The following is a 20,076-nucleotide window of genomic DNA, read 5'->3' as shown; positions in this document are numbered from 1 at the left end:
AATATAAAAAAAATAGCTAGATTCAATAAGCAGGTAGTTTAGCCACAAATGCACAGTACTTTTTGGAAATATTTACAACAGATCGATCAGTTCATTGGAGCCTAAACCCAATAGTGCTGACCATTATTTCTGTTGATTCCTTCCTATGGCCCTCTTACGTTTCTGGTCCAGGCGGCAATAAATGACCAAGCCTTCTGGCCCCGGATTCTGGCCTGTCTACCCCTACTGGCATAGATAGCCTTTTCTTGATTATAGATTCCCAGGAGCCCGGTGAGCCACATTTGGAAAGTTGGGGGATCAGTATCTTTACGTTCTTGCTGCAAGTAATATCCTGCATACCTCTATCCCTAGAAAAAAACATTATTCCTTTTCTACGCTTAGCCCCAATGAATCATCATAACCAAGAATCAGCAACGTAGGGGATAAATCTACTCTATGTCCAAATACTTCTGCCCAGTACCCTTATAGGCCTTTTTTATAGCAAAGTTAATCTGTCACAATCGTAAAACATATGAATCAGGGTAGCTGGCCCTAGCCCACATCTAAGACAGTGATCATCTATCCTTTTCCCCCATGTAAACAATTTAGCTGGTGTAAAATATAGGATAAAACAGTTTTATACAATTGGGCTTTTAAGCTAGAGGATAAAAGTATTTTAGATGTTAAAGAAAGGCTCATATAAATATCAACATCAGGATTAGCAGGCTTCAATGCCCAAGATGATTCCGTTATTTCCAGATCATCTAGGATCTTATCAAGGAGCAGGCAACACAAATTCCTAATTCTAGTGGATTTCCTAGATATGGTATCTAAAAGTGGTATCTTATCAAGTTTGATATTAGGGGTTTTTACAGCAAGGATGTTTTTGATCTGAGCAAATTTAAACTACTGATTATTAGGGATATCAAAAACCCTTAGTAGTACAGAGAAATAGAAATCTTGTTCTCCCCCAGAAAAATTCCAGATTGTTCGTACGCCCATCCTTTCCCATTTCTTTTCCATATCATCATTAACCTTGGATGATAATAGTGATGAATGCCACAGGGGAGTAAACTTCAGGATTTCCATAAAGCTGGAGACCTGCTTCCAAATTTTCCATGCACTACGGATAACCTTAAATTTAACCTTTTTATAATAGCTTGGCTCTAATTGTTTCAATAAGAGCCCTGGAGCTTTCTTCCCAATATAGAGTTCATCGATAGTAGGTATTTTTAAACCTTGTTCTGTTCCATTATCTTTCCCTAAGATAAACAAAGAAGCCATTTGATGGAAAAGGGCCGCCCAATAATATAAAGTGATATTAGGAATTGCTAAACCACCCAGTCTTGTGGTAGAGCTAAATATTTGATTGATCTCCTAATTTTCCCATATTGCCATATAAAATTGGAAAATAATGATTCTAAGGTTTTCAAAATATTATCTTCTATAGCCAGGGGTATAGCCCGAAACAAGTACAGTAGCTTTGGATGAATGGTAATTTTTACAAAATTGCCCCTCCCGATGATAGACAAATGTAAGCAGTAAATTCGCCTTGGATCATTCCCCATGTTTTTAATCAAGGGTTCAAAATTGCATTTGTTTGGCAAATAGGTAGCCGTGTCTGCTTTCCTTGGGTCATTATTGATATTGTCTGTAAAGAGAATATTAGTTTTCCCCTTGTTCAAAGCATACCCCGAGAAAAGCCCAAAACGCTCAGCGATTTTATTTAGTTCTAAAATGGCCTCAGCAGGGTTCGGTGTTAATACCGCCACGTCATCAGCATAAGCCAATACTTTGGTCTCATAACCCCCAGTAACAATTGGCTTAATATTCTGGCTCTGTAGGAGTTTAACAACCAAGGGGTTGATATATAGAGCGAATAAAATCGGAGACAGCCCTGCCTCGTCCCTCTCGATATATTAATAATATTGGACTCCTTACCCATAAGTTGCAATTGCGCCCTTGGTTGAGAGTACATGGCTCTGATTGCCTTTATAAGTTGGGGCCCAAACTTATTTATTTCAAATATCTCCCATAAAAACTCCCAGGACACCCGATCAAAAGCTTTCTCAGCATCGAGGAGGATCATAGCCATCTGGCCCCCCGTCCCGGACATGATATCAAAAAGCGAGATAACTCTACGGGTGTGGTCTGTCGTTCCCTTGCCTGGGATAAAACCATGTTGCCAGGGGGAGACCAGACGTTCAATTACCCTCCCGAGCCGGTTAGCCAGGATTTTGGAGTATAATTTAGAGTCTGAATAAATCATGGAGATTGGTCGATATGAAGATGGGTTGTCCAACCACTTACCATTCTTAGGAAATATTATGTCAGTCTCTTTTCAAGACTCAGGGGGAGTTCCACTAAATTGCACTCCCTTGAACAGGTCCAGTAAGAGATGTATTATAATTGTTCCTAAGATTTTATAAATTTCTAGCTGGATTTTGTCGGGTCCTGCGGCTTTCCCCGAAGCCATACCTAACAGGGCTAAATGAACTTCTTCTATAGTAATTTCATTTTCTAGTTCATCTCTTATTAGCCAATCCAAATACCCTCCAGGTTCAGTACCTGCAGTCAATTCTATTAAGGCTTGCTTAACTTCAACCGTGTCCTTCGTGATAACATCTTGGTACAAAATGTGATAATACAGTTGAAACTCTTTAATGATATCCTCCGGATCTGTATATTCTTGTCCATCTATTTTAATAGAGGGTATTTCATTAAGAGAGATCATTTGCCGGGTACATAGGGCTAACCTCAGAGGAATTCTAAAGGTGGTCTTCCATTCATACCCCTCCGTGATTTTAAGAAGATATTAGGGCTCACAGTCCAATTTAGGGAATAGTTTTACTCCTCGACAGATTCTAGGATATGTTTAATGAGAAGTAAGGGATACCTGTCCTTGATGGCTATTTTATTCAAACCAGGACCGTGAGAAATGCAGCATCCTACAATTGAGGACTGTCAACTTCTCCTGCGTCCCACGGAGGACATCAGCATCCAACTAAAGTCATAGACAAAGGCTGCTACTATGACAGTGTCCACCATAAACCAACAACCTCACTGACGAAGAAGTGTAGGTGAATCTACCATCCCTATCCATTGCATAGATGTTCTGAATAATGACCACACACTCATACTATGGTCCTGATGAGGACCACCTAACTCGTATGAGCAATTCTTTGGCCAAAACATATCCCTTCCTCCCAGCAAATATGTCATAAGATATCTCAAACACCAATAAATGTCAACTCTACACTCTGCCATAAGCAAAGGGGAAGCGTGGGTGCTGAAAAGTCACTCCAGATTATCTCATGGAGTATTGCTGGAATCAAATCTAAGTAAGCGATCCTGAATGGGGTGGGATGGTTTATAGTAATCATACATGCCTGTTTCAGGAAACCTGGGTGACAAAGCAGGTATATAGGGTAGGGTTTACCACATTTAATATCGAGGCTAGGCCATCAATAGTGGAATGATCAGCTGGTGGGATGTTAATCTGGGTCAAGACAACATTGCACTGTGAAATTAAAAACTTGAGGTAGACTCTCAGGAAATCCTTGGAATTGACCTGAATTGGCCAAAAAGAAATGTCCAAATTAGAGTGTTTAATATTTACAATAGGTTTAGCAGCCCTCATAAGTATTCAGAAACCATAACAACGTTAGTAGATTACCTCAAGAACTGTAGTGGAGGGCCCTATCTTATTCTTGCTTCTTTTAATACGACATACGAGCCGGTCTATTATGTCCAAGAGCTAGAGCAGGATGAAGAGCAAGCTAGGGGTGTTAAAAAGTTACATACTTCTCCCAATAAAAACCTCACTAAAGTTATGCAGCAGGTACTGTCTCTTACCCTGGCTCATGGGGTGCGAGCCTGTAATGGGCAGACACCGGCCAATGAGGCTGCAAAGTTAACTTTTAAGATGGGGTACATTAAAAACAGGATAGACTACATCATGGTGAATTTTGACATGTGGTCATATGTTAAGGATATGATAGAGATCACAATGCGCTCCTTCTGGAGTTAATTGGTCTTCCAATCTTTGATAACCAAACCCCTCAAAATACAGCCCCTATTGTAACTATGAACAGCAATAGAAGAATGAAATGGCCCAGGGTAATAGCAGATCGTCAGATACCCCCAAACATTTATGAAGAAGTGTCTCAGACCCTTATGGTCTTTAGTGACTGAGACCAAAAGGAAGATGACCTTATTTTAGCTAGCTATAAGAAATTGACCAATAGCATTAAACAACATTTTAGTAAATCACTTAGTTTTAATACGATTAAACGAAACATTGCCCCATGGAACAATGACGATTGTAAACAAGCAAAGGTTAACCTTATGGTGGCAGTTAAGCAAGGAGTACGAGAGGACATGGTGAACAAGAGAGCAATGTACAAGAGGCCTGAAGCGGGAGCAAAAAGGTACTGGGAGGCCGATAACTGGAGCACACTGTCTGAGGCCTCTAGACAGAAAGATAGACAATTATTCTGGGATCTACTTACTAAAGGCTCAACTAAGCAGGTAAGCAAAGATGACTGTTATATACAGCAACAGGTCTGAGAAGATTACTTTAAGAAGCTGTACACTGGAGTGGCAACCAAAATATGAAGGAAGGAACCGTGATACCTGTGGGGTAAGACACCTTGGAATATGCAGAAGCGTTCTCCCTGAAGGAAATTATAAAGGCTATTAAGCAACTCCAGGCTTGAAAAGCCCCAGGCTTAGACAAACTCCCAGGAGACTTGTATAAAGCTGAGCCAAATATTTGGGGCCCTCGTTTTCACAAGGATTTTAATGCCGTTCGACGTGATGGGGATATTCCCCCAACCTGGAAAGGGGCGGAAATAATTCCCATTTTAAAAAAAAGGAGAGAAAGGGGACCCCTCAAACTATAGACTGATAAGTCTTCTAGATGTATCCCAAAAAGTCTTCTGCAAAGTAATTTTGTCACGTCTTCAAAATTGGATGGAGAGAATAACATAATTTCCCACTTGCAGGCAGGCCTCAGGTAATCTACAAGTATCCTAGACCAAGAGTTAGATTTTTATTATTAATAAGTTCTATGTGATAAAGTTGGTATGTGAGATTTTAAACTACTCATGATCATGCTATTGGTCGATAAATAATAATAATAACAACAGAATCAATGACAACAATGAGAGGAAAGAGAAAGAATCCTTGTTTCCCTGTTGATATATGGGTTGTGTCGAACTAGCAAAGGGATACCTAATGTTACATGATTTGGTAAGGAAATGAGGTTGAAAGAGAGCACTTCCAGATGTCTGTCAAATGTTAGATTCATAGGAATGGTCATCTCTTTAACTGGTCTAGAGACCAATGGTGTATGACCTACCACATGCACTTGTTCAGGTGCTTCTTTAGGAATTCAAGGAATCAATTTCTCAAGCACCCAATTCTCATTGAGGTGTAATCCACTGGCTCCAGCAGTGCTAGTACCTTTTCAGTCTTTTCATTGGAAAGTTATCTGCATAGATAAAAGAAAAAAAGAAATTAACAATTCCCTTTAAGTACAGATTGAAGGACTATCAGATGTTTCCTTTCCTCTCCCCTTTTAAAGAGGATGGGAAACCTTCTGGGGCCGAATCGGACAAGAATGAATTAAATGTCCGGGGATCCACAAAATGTGAACAGTCCTTGTTTCCACCAATGTTCTCTCTCAGACTCTGAAAGTGTTTCGTGAGCAAGCCCAATTTGCATTGGTTCTATACTGGGCACCGTAGATGATTCAGTAGGAAAAATGCCAACACTTCAGGTTGATGGTTGAGTACTTCCCTGAGGCTGTTGATTTTGGTTTTGGAATTTTTCTGAACTGTTGGTCATGTAGGCGGTGTTCAATGGGTAATGTTTGATCCATTAGCGTTGACATCATCTCAGCATGGGCATAGTGCACTAGCTCATCTTTTATCCCTTCTCCTAGAACCTGGTGAAAAAGGGTGACACAGGTCAGTTCGACCCAAGTTGTCTCTGCAGCCAACTGGTGGAATTGATTATTATAGGTTAGCATGTCTTAGTTGCCTTGCTGGATGTCCCAGAGAGCTTCTTCGCCTGAGCAATCTAACCCTGAACTCTTAAACATGCACTTAAAGGCTATTAGGAAGGCAGCATTGTTAGATAGGCTTGGATCATCTGAGGCTACTAGAGGGGTCAACCAGGCTAGTGCTGGGCCAGACAGGGTGATAAATATATATCCTACCTTGGCTCAGTATAAAGTAAATTGGAAAAGCAAAAAACACAGTTTACAATTCCAAGAATTCCTTTAACTTGGTTGGGTCTCCAGAAAAACGTGAGTTGCTGGTGAGATAGGAGGAACATCAGAGACTCCTACGGTTAGCACTTGGAGAAGCAGCCATGTTCTCATTCCGTAAGTGTTTTAGTTCTTGATCCTGTTGTTGGACTTTGAACCAAGGCTTATGCCCGATCTACCACTTCTGCTTGCCCCAAGCCTTGTGCAAGATCCATAGTTTCTCAACTTGGTCTGGAAGATGGGCATTGCAATCTGTCAAAATTCACAATTAGACTGCTTCTGGTATAAGATCTTGGATGGCATGATGATTTTAAAGTCCAATTCTTGACTGTTCTTGTCTGCCAGAGATATGGGTGACCCCTTCCTGTAGAGATGGTTCTGCAGCCACGTTTAGCGCCTCAGCAGATAGTGCCTTTCAGAAGAAGCCACAACAGGAAAAAAAACCAAAATTAGGAAGAAAACCTCTGGAAAAGATGGGAGGGCTCCAGATGACTATGACTAAAGAGACAGCCTTGTATCAAAAAACAAGAGACATCCTACTCACACAAAACCAGGGTACTTTACAGTTTAACAGAAAACACCGGTTCCTGTGGAAATCAACAAATGATACTTAACATATAATAGCACAATCACAATAATCGAAGGCAAAGAGATGTCAGAAAGTGAAAAGACACAAATTGTGTACGAAAATACGTTGTTTTATATAATGTAATCACATTAATCTAAATCCAGTGCATGGTGCCCAAGTAATTGCGAAACTTATATTTCAAGGTTGTGACTTTTTGTGACATAAAAACAAGGTTTCATCAAAAATTTACAAAAGCGACCATTAAAGCAATACATAATGTGTGCTTGCAGCCTACTAATACAATAATAGTAACTTAGTAACTGACAAATGGTTCGCTTCACTTATTCAACAACGTTTAGATCCACTTCACAATGTGGGGACTCATCAGAACCTAGCAATGAAGGGGCAGCAAAAAAAAAGATACCATAGTATCCGTAATGGGGTAAGGTGGAGAAAAGTAAGATAACGGCATCAGAAAGGTAGATTTATGGTCGGTAATCATAACTCTGGATGACTGTCGGACAATGTGGTGTGCACCGTGTGGGGGTGAAAAGAAAGAAGGGTACTCACATAAGGCCCAGCCGGGCACTGTGGGGATGAGAAATTAGGAATATTTAAAAGGTGTTTTTTGGGTTAGTTTATTCGTCCACTGGGTATGGCACAGGGAACCACACCAAGCCAGCAGAACTGCACGTGTCACCACGGGCAGAGGCTTGGCTATTCGTCCCCCATACATCATTGCTTGAATTTTGGGAAATCCTAGTTCGCTCAACTCGACCCTGTATGCTGGGTCAAACCAGCCCCCATTAAACCAATTATGTAAGGTGAGTAGGTGGGTTGCTAGATAATAGAAATAAAGGTTACTCATGCCCATGCCCCCATCAAAGGGTGGGATCTAGCATTGGGACAGAGCCAATTGTAGTCTCCTCCCGCTCCTGAGGAACTTGGTAGCAAGACTGTCTAGTTCCCAGAACCAGGTCTGAGGAAGGGGTAACAGGGTGTTTTGGAGAACGTATAAGAATCAGGGGAGAATCATCATCTTGAAAAGGGCGACTCACACTAAGGAGTTAAGTGGCAAAGTTTGCCACTTCCGGAGATCTTCCTTGGCCCTCTTGACTAATGGGGTGATGTTAAGCAACCATGCTTACTCGGGGAGTAAAGCAACCCAGATTCCCAAATATTTAAATGATTGCCACCTTATGGACATAGTAGACTGCGAGTCGAAACAGTCCCTTGACAGATGAAGGAGGACCAAGGTTGACTTAGCTGAATTCAAGTGTAGGCCCGAGACCTGTTCAAAGGAGCATAGCATTTGGAGGCACCTGGGTCCAGATTGGGCAGGCTCCATGAGGAAAAGAAGGACATTATCTGCATATGGAGCAATCTTGTTCTTATAGGAGCCTTGCCACTTCCATCCCTGAATCCGGTCATCTGACCGAATGAGGCAGGCTAGGAGCTCCATCACCTGGGTGAAAAGGAGGGGCGAGAGGGAGGACCCGTCTCGTGCCTCTTCCAATCAGGAAAATTTCCAATGATGAGCACCCTTGCTTTGGGTCTGGAATACAACACCTTGACAAAGCATCAGAAATGCTGGCCCAAGCACATTTCCACCAACACGTCCTCCAGATAGTGCCAGTCAACTGAGTCGAAGGCTTTTTATTCGAAGTCAATTAGGAGGAGTGCTAGGTAGGGGTTAGTGATTGGTGGTTCACTAGGGCCAAGAGAGGTGAGGGACAAGTATGTCCCGATACGCTGCATAGTATTCCTGTGGAAAGCCGAACGGCCTGGTGTTTTCCCCGATGCAATTCGAGATATGGCCGCATTTATTTTCTCACGTGTAATGAGAAGATCAATTCCGGCCAATTCAACCACACTAGGGTGGGGAAGGTGGAGACCCTCCAGGTTGATAAGTTCGGAAAGAGAGATCTTGGGTCTTTGGGCAGAGTAGAGCCTGGATAAGTAGTTGGTGAAAGTTTGGGCTACTGCAGGGAGAGTGCGGTGGGTGAGTCCTTCGGGGTCTTGAATTTCTGGGATTATGCTATTGGCTAGGAGCTATGTTGCCAGTCTGTGTAAAATCTTTTGATTTTTGTGCCCCAACCATAGACTCTGGTAACGGAGGCTCTCTATAGCAACTTAGCATACTCCAGAGAGATTTGTTTGATCTCTTCTCTCAACAGTGCAAGCTGCCGTATTTGGAAGCCGTCCCGCACCTCAGGGGTAGTCTTCTCTAGGTGGGTTGCCTGGGCCTTGAGGAGGGTGTTCCAGCTATCTTCGGCTGAATGCTTGAGTTTGAGTTGGCCTTAAGTGAAGTCATGGATGGTGGCTTTACCCACTTCCGAGAGAGTACCCGGGAAGGGAACGCAGCTATGGATGGTGAGGAAGTATTGTCTAAGCTCCACTTCAATTGCTATCTTAAAATCTTTATCTTGAAGGAACTGTTGGACTTGGCCATTTTGGCAGGTTCACCCCTAAACTTTTTGCCTTGAACTGATATTAGTAGTTTTTGGCCTCTACGCACTTTAGCACTGTGGCCCTAGTGTAAAGTGCGTGTGCACTCTGAGTGCGTGTGGTGAGATTGGCTGGCCCTCCCATAGGAATGCATGGGGGATATGTGTGTCCCTGGTAATTCCTGGTATGAGAGGGTTGCCGGGGCGAGTTTAGTATATGGGAACTCGTGAGAATAAATGCTGCGCAATGGTGTGCGCAGATGTATGGAAACTGGTGGAAAAATGCAACTTTTAGAAGTTGGCATTTCTGTGAGCGGTGTGTCTGCCTGCCTGAAGTGAATTGCATGTCTGGCTTGTGAGTGACAGGTGCTGGATGGTGTGGGTGCCTCCAGGAGCCAGGATGAGTCTGCCCAGGGATGAATAGGGAGATCTGCATGTAGATGGGAGAGAGGAGTTGCACCTGGGACCTGAATAGGGCTGTGCCTTCCCTCCACAATGCCGGCTCCACCCCCTGTGGTGCGTCTGACCCCTGAGCCCCCACCTAACAAAGGAGAGAGGAGCTGAGCAAAACAAAGTGCTCCAAGGCTCCCCTATACCAGTTCTAACTGGTATCCCTAGACTCTGTGCTGTGACAAAAAGGGGAAATGCAGTATAAATGTAGGGGCTGTGACCCAATGAAAATGTTCTGTTGTGCTTGTTCTTCCTTTGGTGGAGACACTCTGCCAAGAGGAACCACTGCGGGACCCAGCTGCTGTTTCCTGGGGGTCCCTCCATGCTGGCCTGCCTGGCTGCGCTTTGTTGGGGTATCCCCAGCACCATGGACTTCTCTTGGCATTGGCAAGTACTTTGTGCCTTCTAGCGCCTGGGAGCGCTGTTATGTAAATTTTTCCAGACGCAAGAGGAGCGCGGGGACTCCGCAGCGTTCAGCTGCAGCCCATTTGAGGGAATCCCGACGTAGGGATTCCCCCGCATTCTGCCTAAAACCGAGCAGGTGCCCACCCCGCTGGTGTGCCTATTTGCAGGAGCCTACCCTCCATTTCCGCTCATTTCATATTCTACAGCGGGTGCCCACCCCGTATATGGTCGCTTTTAAAACTAGCGGGAGCTCACTCCGCATTTTTAAAGTCCCCAGAATCACCGCCGCAGCCCGAGGATACGGAGCGCCGCAGTTGCGCAAAGACCGGAAGTCAGGCCAGGTTGTGCCTGTCTATAGGCGGGGCTTCCAGGAGAAAAGGGAAGCCCTGCGTGTTGCTGGAAAACCTGCCGAAGGAGGACGGGAGCTTACCCCACCTCCACGAGATGCCGCCAAGCTGTCCCAGTGCCCACCCTGAGACCGGAGGAGGGACTGGCTGTGCTGCATGAGTGCAGCCCCCAAAAATAGGAAGAGGTGGAGGGGACGTCGCCACGGAGTTTGGGCTCCATGTCCTTGTATCGCCGTGACCTGCCAGGAGGAAACCGAGAGCCGCAACAGTGAGCCCCGGTGAGTGGGGCTCAAAGGAGGCAGAGTGCAGAGCCGGTGCGAGTGCAGAGAGCTTTTGACCCGTAGATTGGCTGCCTGTGCTTGTCAGAGAACGGGTACGTGTGTGACCCCCCCACCACACTGAACGTGCAGGGCTCCGGGGGCATTCTTGTAGCAGGACTATGGTGGCACCTCGACGGAGGCCCGTTCCTGCAGTTTCCACCCGGCCCCCTCACAGTTAGCACTGAGGTGCTGTGGTAAAGGGGATGAGAGGGAGGCACAAAAAAGGGTAACTTGATGTTGTCTAAAGTGCGGATGCTGTCCTAATGTAAAGGCAAAAACAACAGTTGATGGAAAGAATGCAGAACAATGTCATACATTCACCCCAGTGCAGAGATCTGGGCCTAAATCCATCGTTTTTTTGCACTCCACACCACCCCAGTGCAGACATGGCCATATGCAAATCAGCCTTGACCCTGTGCCTCATGGGAACAGCCCAGCCCGAACTGCCAAGCCATGTCTTTTCTGGAACGGAAGCAAGCATCCTAGGACCGGTTTCTGGCTATCAGCCGTCTTCAGCCAGGATAGCTTGACTCCAGTGGTGTAGAGAGCATGGGACTCACGTCTGAGCATACCCATCCCACTCGGGGTGACAAATGCAAAAACAACAGTTGCAAAAACAACAGTTGATGGACAGAATGCAGCTGCGTGCGAGGGTAACCACGCTGATTTCATTTGGGGGCATATTGTTTCTACAGCCCCAGTGGGACTCAAGGTGCATGTTTAGTGCCAGTGCTTGTTTTTGCTGGCCATCTTTCCCAGCTGCCCTGCGAGAGCGGAGGCAGCTGCAACGTGGGGCCATAGTGAATTTCAGTGTCCCAGAGAGAGGGCTCAGGAGGCATGCTGGTGCCCGGGCTCATTTCTACGTCTGCCCAGCAATTAGTGGGTAGCTGCCACTTTTAGGCTTGAGTAATTACGCCTTCTACTTTTGCTGCATGCGCAGCCAGCCCAGACATTCTGGACATTGGTCATTTGAGCACCTGTGAGAGGCCAGTTGGCCTGGGGCCAGGTTCAGTGCGTTGTGCCCCCGATTGGGGCATACTGTTTTTATGCCAAAGTATTTCCTAATGTTTATGCTGGGTATTGCATGCCATATTTATACTGTGATGTCTACTGCGCAATGCCTTTATGACCTGATCTATGCCTCGAATGATGCTTATGACGTTAGTGAGTAATATGGTTATGCTAATGGTTGTTAGACCTCATGTGTTTATGCCTACAGTGATTGCATACTGTGTTTTTTTGCCTAATGTGATGATTATTGCATAGTGTGATTTACGTTGCATGATCTAAACCTCAGTTCAGTATTTCACCATTACTTACTGGTTGTGCTCTACATTTACTATTTGTGCTTCAAGTACTGGTTGTGTTCTACGTTTATAATAAATCTTACTTTTATATGTACTTACCTTTTCTAGTGGTTCTGACCGTGGCACGATTGGGCCTGTCTTGTATATAATCCCCTGTGAATATTGCCTGTGCCAGTTGGCGCAGTGTAAATGTGTGATGTGTTTCATCTAATAAAAAGACTATGTTTATATATAACCTTGTGTGGAGTTCTTTTTGTGGTGTGCTGCTGTGTGTGTGTATTGCGCAAACGCTTTACACATTGCCTCCGTTTGCGAACAGGAAAAGGCTTTTTGGGATGCATCATCCCAAAAGGGCATCGCAAAATAGAGAATCGCAAAATTTGTTATTCTCTATTTTGTGATTGCACTTAAGGAATCACAAATTGCGATTCCTTAACTGTAATGTATGAATCACACAAAAAGTGTGAGTTGGCCTTAAGAAATCGCAAATTACCACCAACTTCAAGTTGGTGGTAATTTGTGATTCTTTGAAAAATTCACGTTTTGCATTTTTGAAAGTGCCACGTGGCGCACATACATGCCCTTAGGGCATGTTTTGAACACATACATATTTCAAGAGTGCAACAGGGTGTCCTTTTGACACCCTGGCACCCTTCAAATTGCATTCTCAATTTGCGATCCTCTAATTGCGAATCACAAATTGAGAATGTTTTCCCATTCATTCCTACTGGCCTCCTAGCCCATAGGAATGAATAGGAAGGTATTACTTAATAGTGATTTGCAATTTGCGATTCGCAATTAAGGAATATTAAGGAATCGCTATTATTATAGCGATTCCTACATACATAGCATTTTGCGATTCCTTAATAGCAATTCGCTAAAAATTGCTACTAAGGAAAAGCAAAAGGGCTTGTTCATACATATGCCCCTATGTCACTAGTTTGCTTCTGGAATAGTGTGAGCATTGTAGGAGAAGTGTATATGGAGAGTAAGTTGAGGACAGTCCCTCCCAGCATTCTGGTCAAGACCACAAAGCATCCTTGAGGGTGGTTGGTGGCGTGAGTAAGTACGAAGGGGAGATTACATCTCAGGAGAATTGCCACCCCGTGTAAACCCAGTTCTAAGCCAGCGTGCCAAACCCTGTTATATCCGTATATTGCGAGGAACGGACAGTGATTACCCATGAGGTGGGTCTTTTGGAGCAATAGTATATCAGTTGCGTGTCTTTGGGCATACCGCAGGACTGTGGTCCGCTTGACTCTGTCGAGCAGACCATTTATATTCCATGACAGTATTCAGAGAGGGTCTCCGTTATTTAGCGTCTGTGTCATGTTTCGCTTGGGTGAACCTGACAGTCCTTAGGGCCCAGTCTGGTTGTGGGACTTGTTGGGATACTCTCTGACCGTGGAGCAGTGCCTCATTTGCTGTTATTTGGGCTATGTGTGTGGCTGTTGTGGTGTAAGGATGGAGTGCTACAAGAACAAGACAATACAGTCAAGCAAGAACTTAGGACAACGATCCCAATTCGCTTACCCCCGCCCTATACTTCAAGAACGGAAGAATCTTTCACCCCGGTTAATTTTAAAGTTAACGGACCAAAGCATTATTATTTTTTTTAGGGTTTTATAGAGCACGAACAAGATCCTTGCGGATCTCAGAGTGCTTTACATTATATACAGCTAGTTATAGAAACAAATAAAAGCAGGTAAAACACGTATTCATAACAACAATTGCACAGGAGAGCATTAGGTCCAAAACATGACATACCCGTTGAATCAGTTCGAGGGCAGCTAAAGTAACTAGGATGTCAAATTGTACTCTTGCAATAGATAGGATTACTAATAAGGGTACAAATGAACTCAGAGTTTTCTTAGACTATGATCAGGTAAATTTTGCCATGAGAATCGCTTTAACTTCCTTTGTGAAAGATGCGGTAGAAGCATCCAGTATGGTTTCTAGGGAAAGTGTATTCCATATCCTGGGCGCCATCCCAGAGAAGGTTTGTTTGTAAGTTTTCTTTTTTTTTAATCTTTGAGGTTTCAGTAGAAGGTTTTCTGCCCTTCTTGAAGATCTAGACCCACCAGTGATCGTCAGTTTCTGTGCGAGGTAGCTGGGTGCATTGTGATGTATGGCCTTATGCGTCATGCACGCTATTTTTAGATGAATTCTGGCTTCAAACGGTAGCCAATTAAATGATTTTAAGTCTGGGGAAATGTGGGAACTTCTTTTCGAACCAGTGAGGAGTCTTGCTGCGAAGGTTTAGCTTAGTAGTTGCGTGGAGGACCCATCCTTTAGTCAGGATATCTTTGGTGCATCAGCGGAGATATCTGAGAGTTATGTTGTGATGTGACCGTTACTCTCTTCTTCACCCTATGGGTGAATTCAGCTTACATTTTTCCTGGTTGAGCCGATCATCCCAGGAGCGCCAGACTGCACGAGAGGTCCGAGTTGGTAGATTCAGTGTGTAGTGTTTTGAGGGGGTCGTCTCCATGGGCCGCCCGATCCAGAGACCTTTAGCGTTGCAAGGAGCAGGAGTAGCTTGGCATTATCTGGTCTCATGGGTGAGCCTAACACGGTCAGCCAGTTTCCAGGGTCAGCCATTTTCAGGGTGTCAAAACAAATGGTCTTGTTCTGAAACACGATCCGGAGGTGGGCCAGGAATAGTAGTCTATACTGAAGATTAGGAGCACACAGCTTCTGCTTGATTTCGGTGAATGAGCAACTCTGAGCCTGGACCTCTCGTGTGTAATTTGGGAAAATCATTATGGAATGGTTGTGGTAGGTCAGGGATTTTTGGTTACGGGGTTCTCTCATAATGGGGTTTCTGTATTTAAAATTGAGGATCCTGGCAATAATTGGTCTATGCGGTGCCCCCGGAGGAGGTTAGGGAGCCAGGGAGTGGTGGGCTCGCTCCACTGCGAACCATGCGGGCAGAGTGTCTTTAGGCATCCAAGATTTGATCCATTGCTCAATGAGAGCTCCCACCTGTCTTGACTCTGTGCCCTCTAGGAAACCCACCAGATGGAAATTGTTATGCCTTAACCTATTTTCTGCGTCTTCTGCCCTTTTGCGCCGCTCCTTGGTGTGGGTCCGTAGGTGAGCTAACTTCTCCTTCAGTTGGATTATATCGTCTTTAACAGAAGAAATGCGGGATTCAGCTTCTGAGATGTGGCCGTCGCGTTCCAGAGGTCCAGTCAAAGGAGAGGCACGTCCACCCAGACCTCGCCGATCTTGTTCTCCACTTAGGCCTGCGAGGAGTTAATGGCTTGTAGGATTGTGGTGAGGTCAGCCCCATCCAGAGCAGGTTTCTCGACTGCCCCAGTGGTTGGGCCAGGGTCATTTGTGGTATATTGGTCCATCTTAGTCTGTGTTGGGGTGATTTGGGCCATCGGTCTTTTCCAATGGTAGCCCCCAGGCCCCTCTGCTTACTGGTCTGTCCGAAGTAGGTCACGCCGGAAGCAACCACACCCAGCTGGTCCGAAGGCACCAACTGGCTCAACCTCATGTCAACAACCCCAGGCCCACTCCCCACAGGCCAGAGACCTCGTCCTCGGCTTGGTTGCCCCTCTGCAACTGCCGGGGGTCCTTGATCGCTGTGGGGGACCCCGGCGATGTGCTGGGGCACAGGAGTTTATCCTCAGAGGGGGGTGAGCCGCATAGAGGCCCGATGCTATTGGGCAGCCCCATTCTCTTCTCAATAGGGGCTGTACACACCGTTGCCAGGGCGACTCCTCAGCCCGCCCCACCTCCTGATGCCTCAGGCCCAGGGAGCACCCAACAGGTAGCACCGCAGGGTTCTCACCCCAGCCATGGGAAGTGTTGGAGTTAGGCAGCGGCTGCCCCTTGATCTGTCATCAGCAAGGCGGGACCCGGCCCGTGCCTTGATACCCCATTCAGGGCTGCAATTTAGTCTCTCTCGCACTCTGGGCGGGGCTGCACCCAGTGCAGGGTCTCTGCCCGGGGGTGCAGTGCCACTGCAGCCATGCCACCCCCAATTCCTGGGCTTCGCTGCTCACCGATCCACCTGAGAGGGGCCACGTCAGGGCAGACAGCATCCACTCCAGGTCCTTGCTGAAGACGTCGATCATCTCTGTTCTGCAGCAAACAACCCTTGGCCTTCCTCTCACAGCCCAGAGACCTCGCCCTCTGTCCAGCTGTGTCTCAGGGGTCACCGGGGGTCACCGACCGCTCTGGAGGGCACAGGCGGGATGCCGGGACAAAAGAGACGCTCTCTGCAGGGGGTCAGCAGGGGGAGGGGTGGTCTGAGGGACCCTGTGGCATCAGGAAGCAGCTCATACCGCCATTTTGATTGGAGCACGCCGCACAGATTCAGGACGAATCTGGTCGCGTGTGGTCATCTGTCGATTCCACACTCCACCTGGGGCACAGTTAGTTCAAGCGGGACTTTATGTTGTTATAGGGGTGAAATGGATCTGCAAACTTGGGCGGATTACTGAGGGGTCCGGACACTCCAAGTCACCCACGGTTGGTGCTTAACACTTTTTGTTGCTATTTTCACATTGAATATCTCTGGTTTCCCTTAAAAGATTTTTGTCATTTTGAAGTCAACATGTTCATTAACTTATTCTATATTTTTAAAAATAAGAGTGAGATTTTGATTTTTTTGTATTTTAGACTTTTTATCTATTTTGGTACTTCTGAATGCTTTAGACATTTTCTTAAGTTAAGCGTGTGTGCTCTGTGCCATAGCTACCAGGGTGTGACCTCAGGGTTGAATTACTGAAAACCTTACTTGACGTAACAAAAATAGTGACTTTGTTTCTTGTGGTAGGTTACCATTCACCCCAAATAATTATTCACTTTCTCACAATGTGCTTCTGCATCCTATGCATTGCTGTATAGTGTCAAATACAAAGTCTGTAAATATAACTGATATATATGCATATGTTGCAAATGGGATAATTTAACTGTCTTATATCTGGATTGCTCATATTTCTCTCTGTTTCTATGTCTGCTCAGAGCGAGAAAGATGAAAGCCAAATACAATTGGCTGGAGATGATGTGGACCTTCCAGAAGACCTTCAGAAAATGGTTGCTGAAGATCAGGTTGAAGAAGAAGACAAGAACTCTATTCTTGGGCATATACAGCAGATTCAGAATATGGATTTGGACACAATTAAAGAAAAGGCTCAAACAACAATTACAGAAATGAAGCAGGCTGCTGAAGACAAATGTTTTATAATGTAGAAGAGAATACGTGCTTCTAAAGTATGCTGACTGCACTGCCTACAGATTCCCTGTAGAAAATGCATAAACTGCATTATTTATCAGATAAATATGTGTACATAAATGGATCCTATATAAACATTAGAAATGTAAAGAATTCTGAATGTGCTCATATTTACAGTTCACTTTCCAGGGTTATCTTTGACAAAATACGTTGAGAGAAGATGTAATCTGAATCCAAGATGTACTCTGCAAAGGATAGTATTCCTTTGTATTTTCAGGGTACTCGTATAGCAATATTATTAATGAGAATTTATCTCTTGAGAGTTTCACTGTGAGCAGAGAAAGTGTAGAGAAAACAATCTCAAATTCACTGCTACATGTTATGTTCCCAAATATGTGCACAAAAGCAGTCAAGGGAACTTCCAAAAAGACAAGTATTGTTTGTAAATAAGTACTCTGGAAAATGGGCGACGTTTCACGGTTCTTTAGTAAAAAAATCCATAAATCACTGTAGCAGTCCTCATTACATCTGTATTCCAGGTAGGCTGTTTTAGATGGTTCATTGGGAATTAGGGATAGGTTAAGATCTCACCCAACTCGAACAAGCCATTAAGCCTCTTAACTAATAAACCTGAATATACATGTGCAGCAGTGTTAGGAGTAATGCCTTTTTATTGACAGGAAAAGGCTCTGATTGCCTGTCCAAAAGAGACTTAAGTCAGTTCTTACCATGTTATGTTAATCACTGTGGTGAACAGATCATGGTTCCAGCAGCAGCATTAGAACCCACTACCGATCAGCCGGGACATGTTTACAATTAATGGACTAGGGACATTCTGCAGCACTCACTATGGGGCCGATTACAATGTCGGTCAGATCACAACTGACAGCCTGACAGTTGCGATCCGACCAACATTTTTACATGCAATCCGACCGCCATATTATGACGCAGCGGTTGGAGGCAGGGAGCGGAGGGACCGACCACTGCCTATCCGACATATTCAAGGATCCCGTCGGGGCAGCAGGTGGAAAGAATTCCCCCACAATTGGACGGTGCCTGCTCAGGTACCGCTGTGGGGATTACGATGCACGTTATAGGCAGCCTTTAAATGGCATTCCGACCGCCATTGGAAGTCGGTTGGAAGCTGACTTTGGGGGCCCCTGGGAGGCCCCCATGCCTCCACAGCCTCCCCTTAGAGGGCTATGGGGCACACAATGCAGGTTGGACACTTGCCTGACCAGCATCGTAATTAGAGCCTTAGTCCTGTGCTATTAGGTTTGGTTTACACGTTTGCATGTAAGATGTTCCAACAATAATTTGGACAGCTTGTTCTTAAAGAACACTTGGCCAAGCACTAGTGGGTGCCCACATAAGATTGTTGAACAAGTCAGTAAAGTATGGATTTCAGTAATCTTCAGTTCTTCCAAATGCTCATGAAACTACATAGCTCGTCCGACCGACATCGGGTTGGAATGGAAACTGGTAGAATAGTAGTCAGCAGTTCCATCAGACGAGTTTGGATGCGACCAGTCATGAGGCAGTCGTAAACATCCATTTTACTAATGCAACTTGTGCAGTGGGTGGAAAAGGGCTGCTGCACAACCCGCATTAGGAAAATTGATGTTTACAAACATCCATGCACCGTGAGCCAGGCAACATTTGCCATCCTAGTGGACGCCACGGAGGGACGGGCCCTGCGAGAGGCCGTCATAGTCCAATTCCATTTTTTGTTGGCTGTCGGACCGCCATGGAAAGGATGCCTGAAACGTGCATCAAAATCCCTATGGCGGTGCTTGAGCATGGGAGTCGAATCGCAACCGACAAGCCATCAGTTTCAATCCAACCAACATCGCCAGCGACCCCTAAATGTCTAGTCTAGCTATAGAACTCTCATGCTCCGTAAAAATCATCAGATATTGCTACTGGGCTTTTAGACTATTAGATTAGATTGGATTAAAATACTTATTAAGCGCCTGGCTGCTTCGGCAAAGAGGCGTCCCTGTGCTGAAGCGAGATGAGAAGGGTTACAGCTTAGGGATTAGAATTGAGAGAAGAGCCATGTCTTCACAAGCCGTCTGAAGACTTGGTGGTCAGAGATGCTGCGGATGTGTGTGGGAAGGGAGTTCCATAAGGTTGGGGCCAGTCGCCTAAAAGAACGGCCACCAGTCCTGGCTCTTCAGATACTTGGAGTATGAGCGAGCATAAGATTAGCTGAGCGTAGTGCACGCGGTGGGGAGTAGAGGGAGCACGTCACCTACAATATCTGGGCCGATACCAGTCAGAATCTTGTGCTCAGTGCAGTGTGACTAGAAATGTACTCGATGTGCAAGGGGCAGCCAATGCAGATGAGATAGGAGATTAGAGAAATGACTGTACTTAGGGATAAGAAAGATGGCTCGTGCTGCAGCGTTCTGAACCCGCTGCAATGGGTTCACAGCAGCCTTATTAGAGCCAAGGAGAAGCATGTTACAATGAGCCAATCGGGCCAATATGATAGCTTGGATGATCAACTGCCGATTATAGTATTATCAAGCATGAAAAGAAATTTAATTAACTAAAATTGGCAGGGTATACTCAGACGTGAATCCCTTGCTCACTTTGCCACTGGATTCAAGCAAGCCGGGCTGAAGACGGCTGGAATGCCAGGAACCGGTCCTCGGAAGCTTGTTTCCGGTCCAGGGAAGACATGGCTTGGCAGTTCGGGCTGAACTGTTCCCATGAGGCACAGGGTCAGACTGATTTGCATATAGCCATGTCGGAACTGGGGTGGCAGAGTGGGCTAAAGAAC

The 20,076-nt window shown here is 45.3% G+C and overlaps 1 protein-coding gene across 1 annotated transcript in view; it reads left to right on the top strand.

The window, feature by feature from the left end:
• The window catches only part of CPLX4 (complexin 4), a 284,560-nt gene extending 264,745 nt beyond the window's left edge, over window positions 1-19,815 (top strand). Inside the window, exon 3 of the mRNA XM_086962923.1 lies at window positions 17,078-19,815. Within this exon, the coding sequence (XP_086819049.1) occupies window positions 17,078-17,305 (228 nt within the window). The 3' untranslated portion in view covers window positions 17,306-19,815. The remainder of the gene's footprint in view (window positions 1-17,077) is intronic.
• Window positions 19,816-20,076: the final 261 nt, after the last annotated feature.

The sequence above is a fragment of the Lissotriton vulgaris genome, chromosome 3_1 (genome assembly GCF_964263255.1).
Source record: "Lissotriton vulgaris chromosome 3_1, aLisVul1.2, whole genome shotgun sequence".
Lineage (NCBI taxonomy): Eukaryota > Metazoa > Chordata > Amphibia > Caudata > Salamandridae > Lissotriton > Lissotriton vulgaris.
This window is presented reverse-complemented; position numbering and strand designations above follow the sequence as displayed.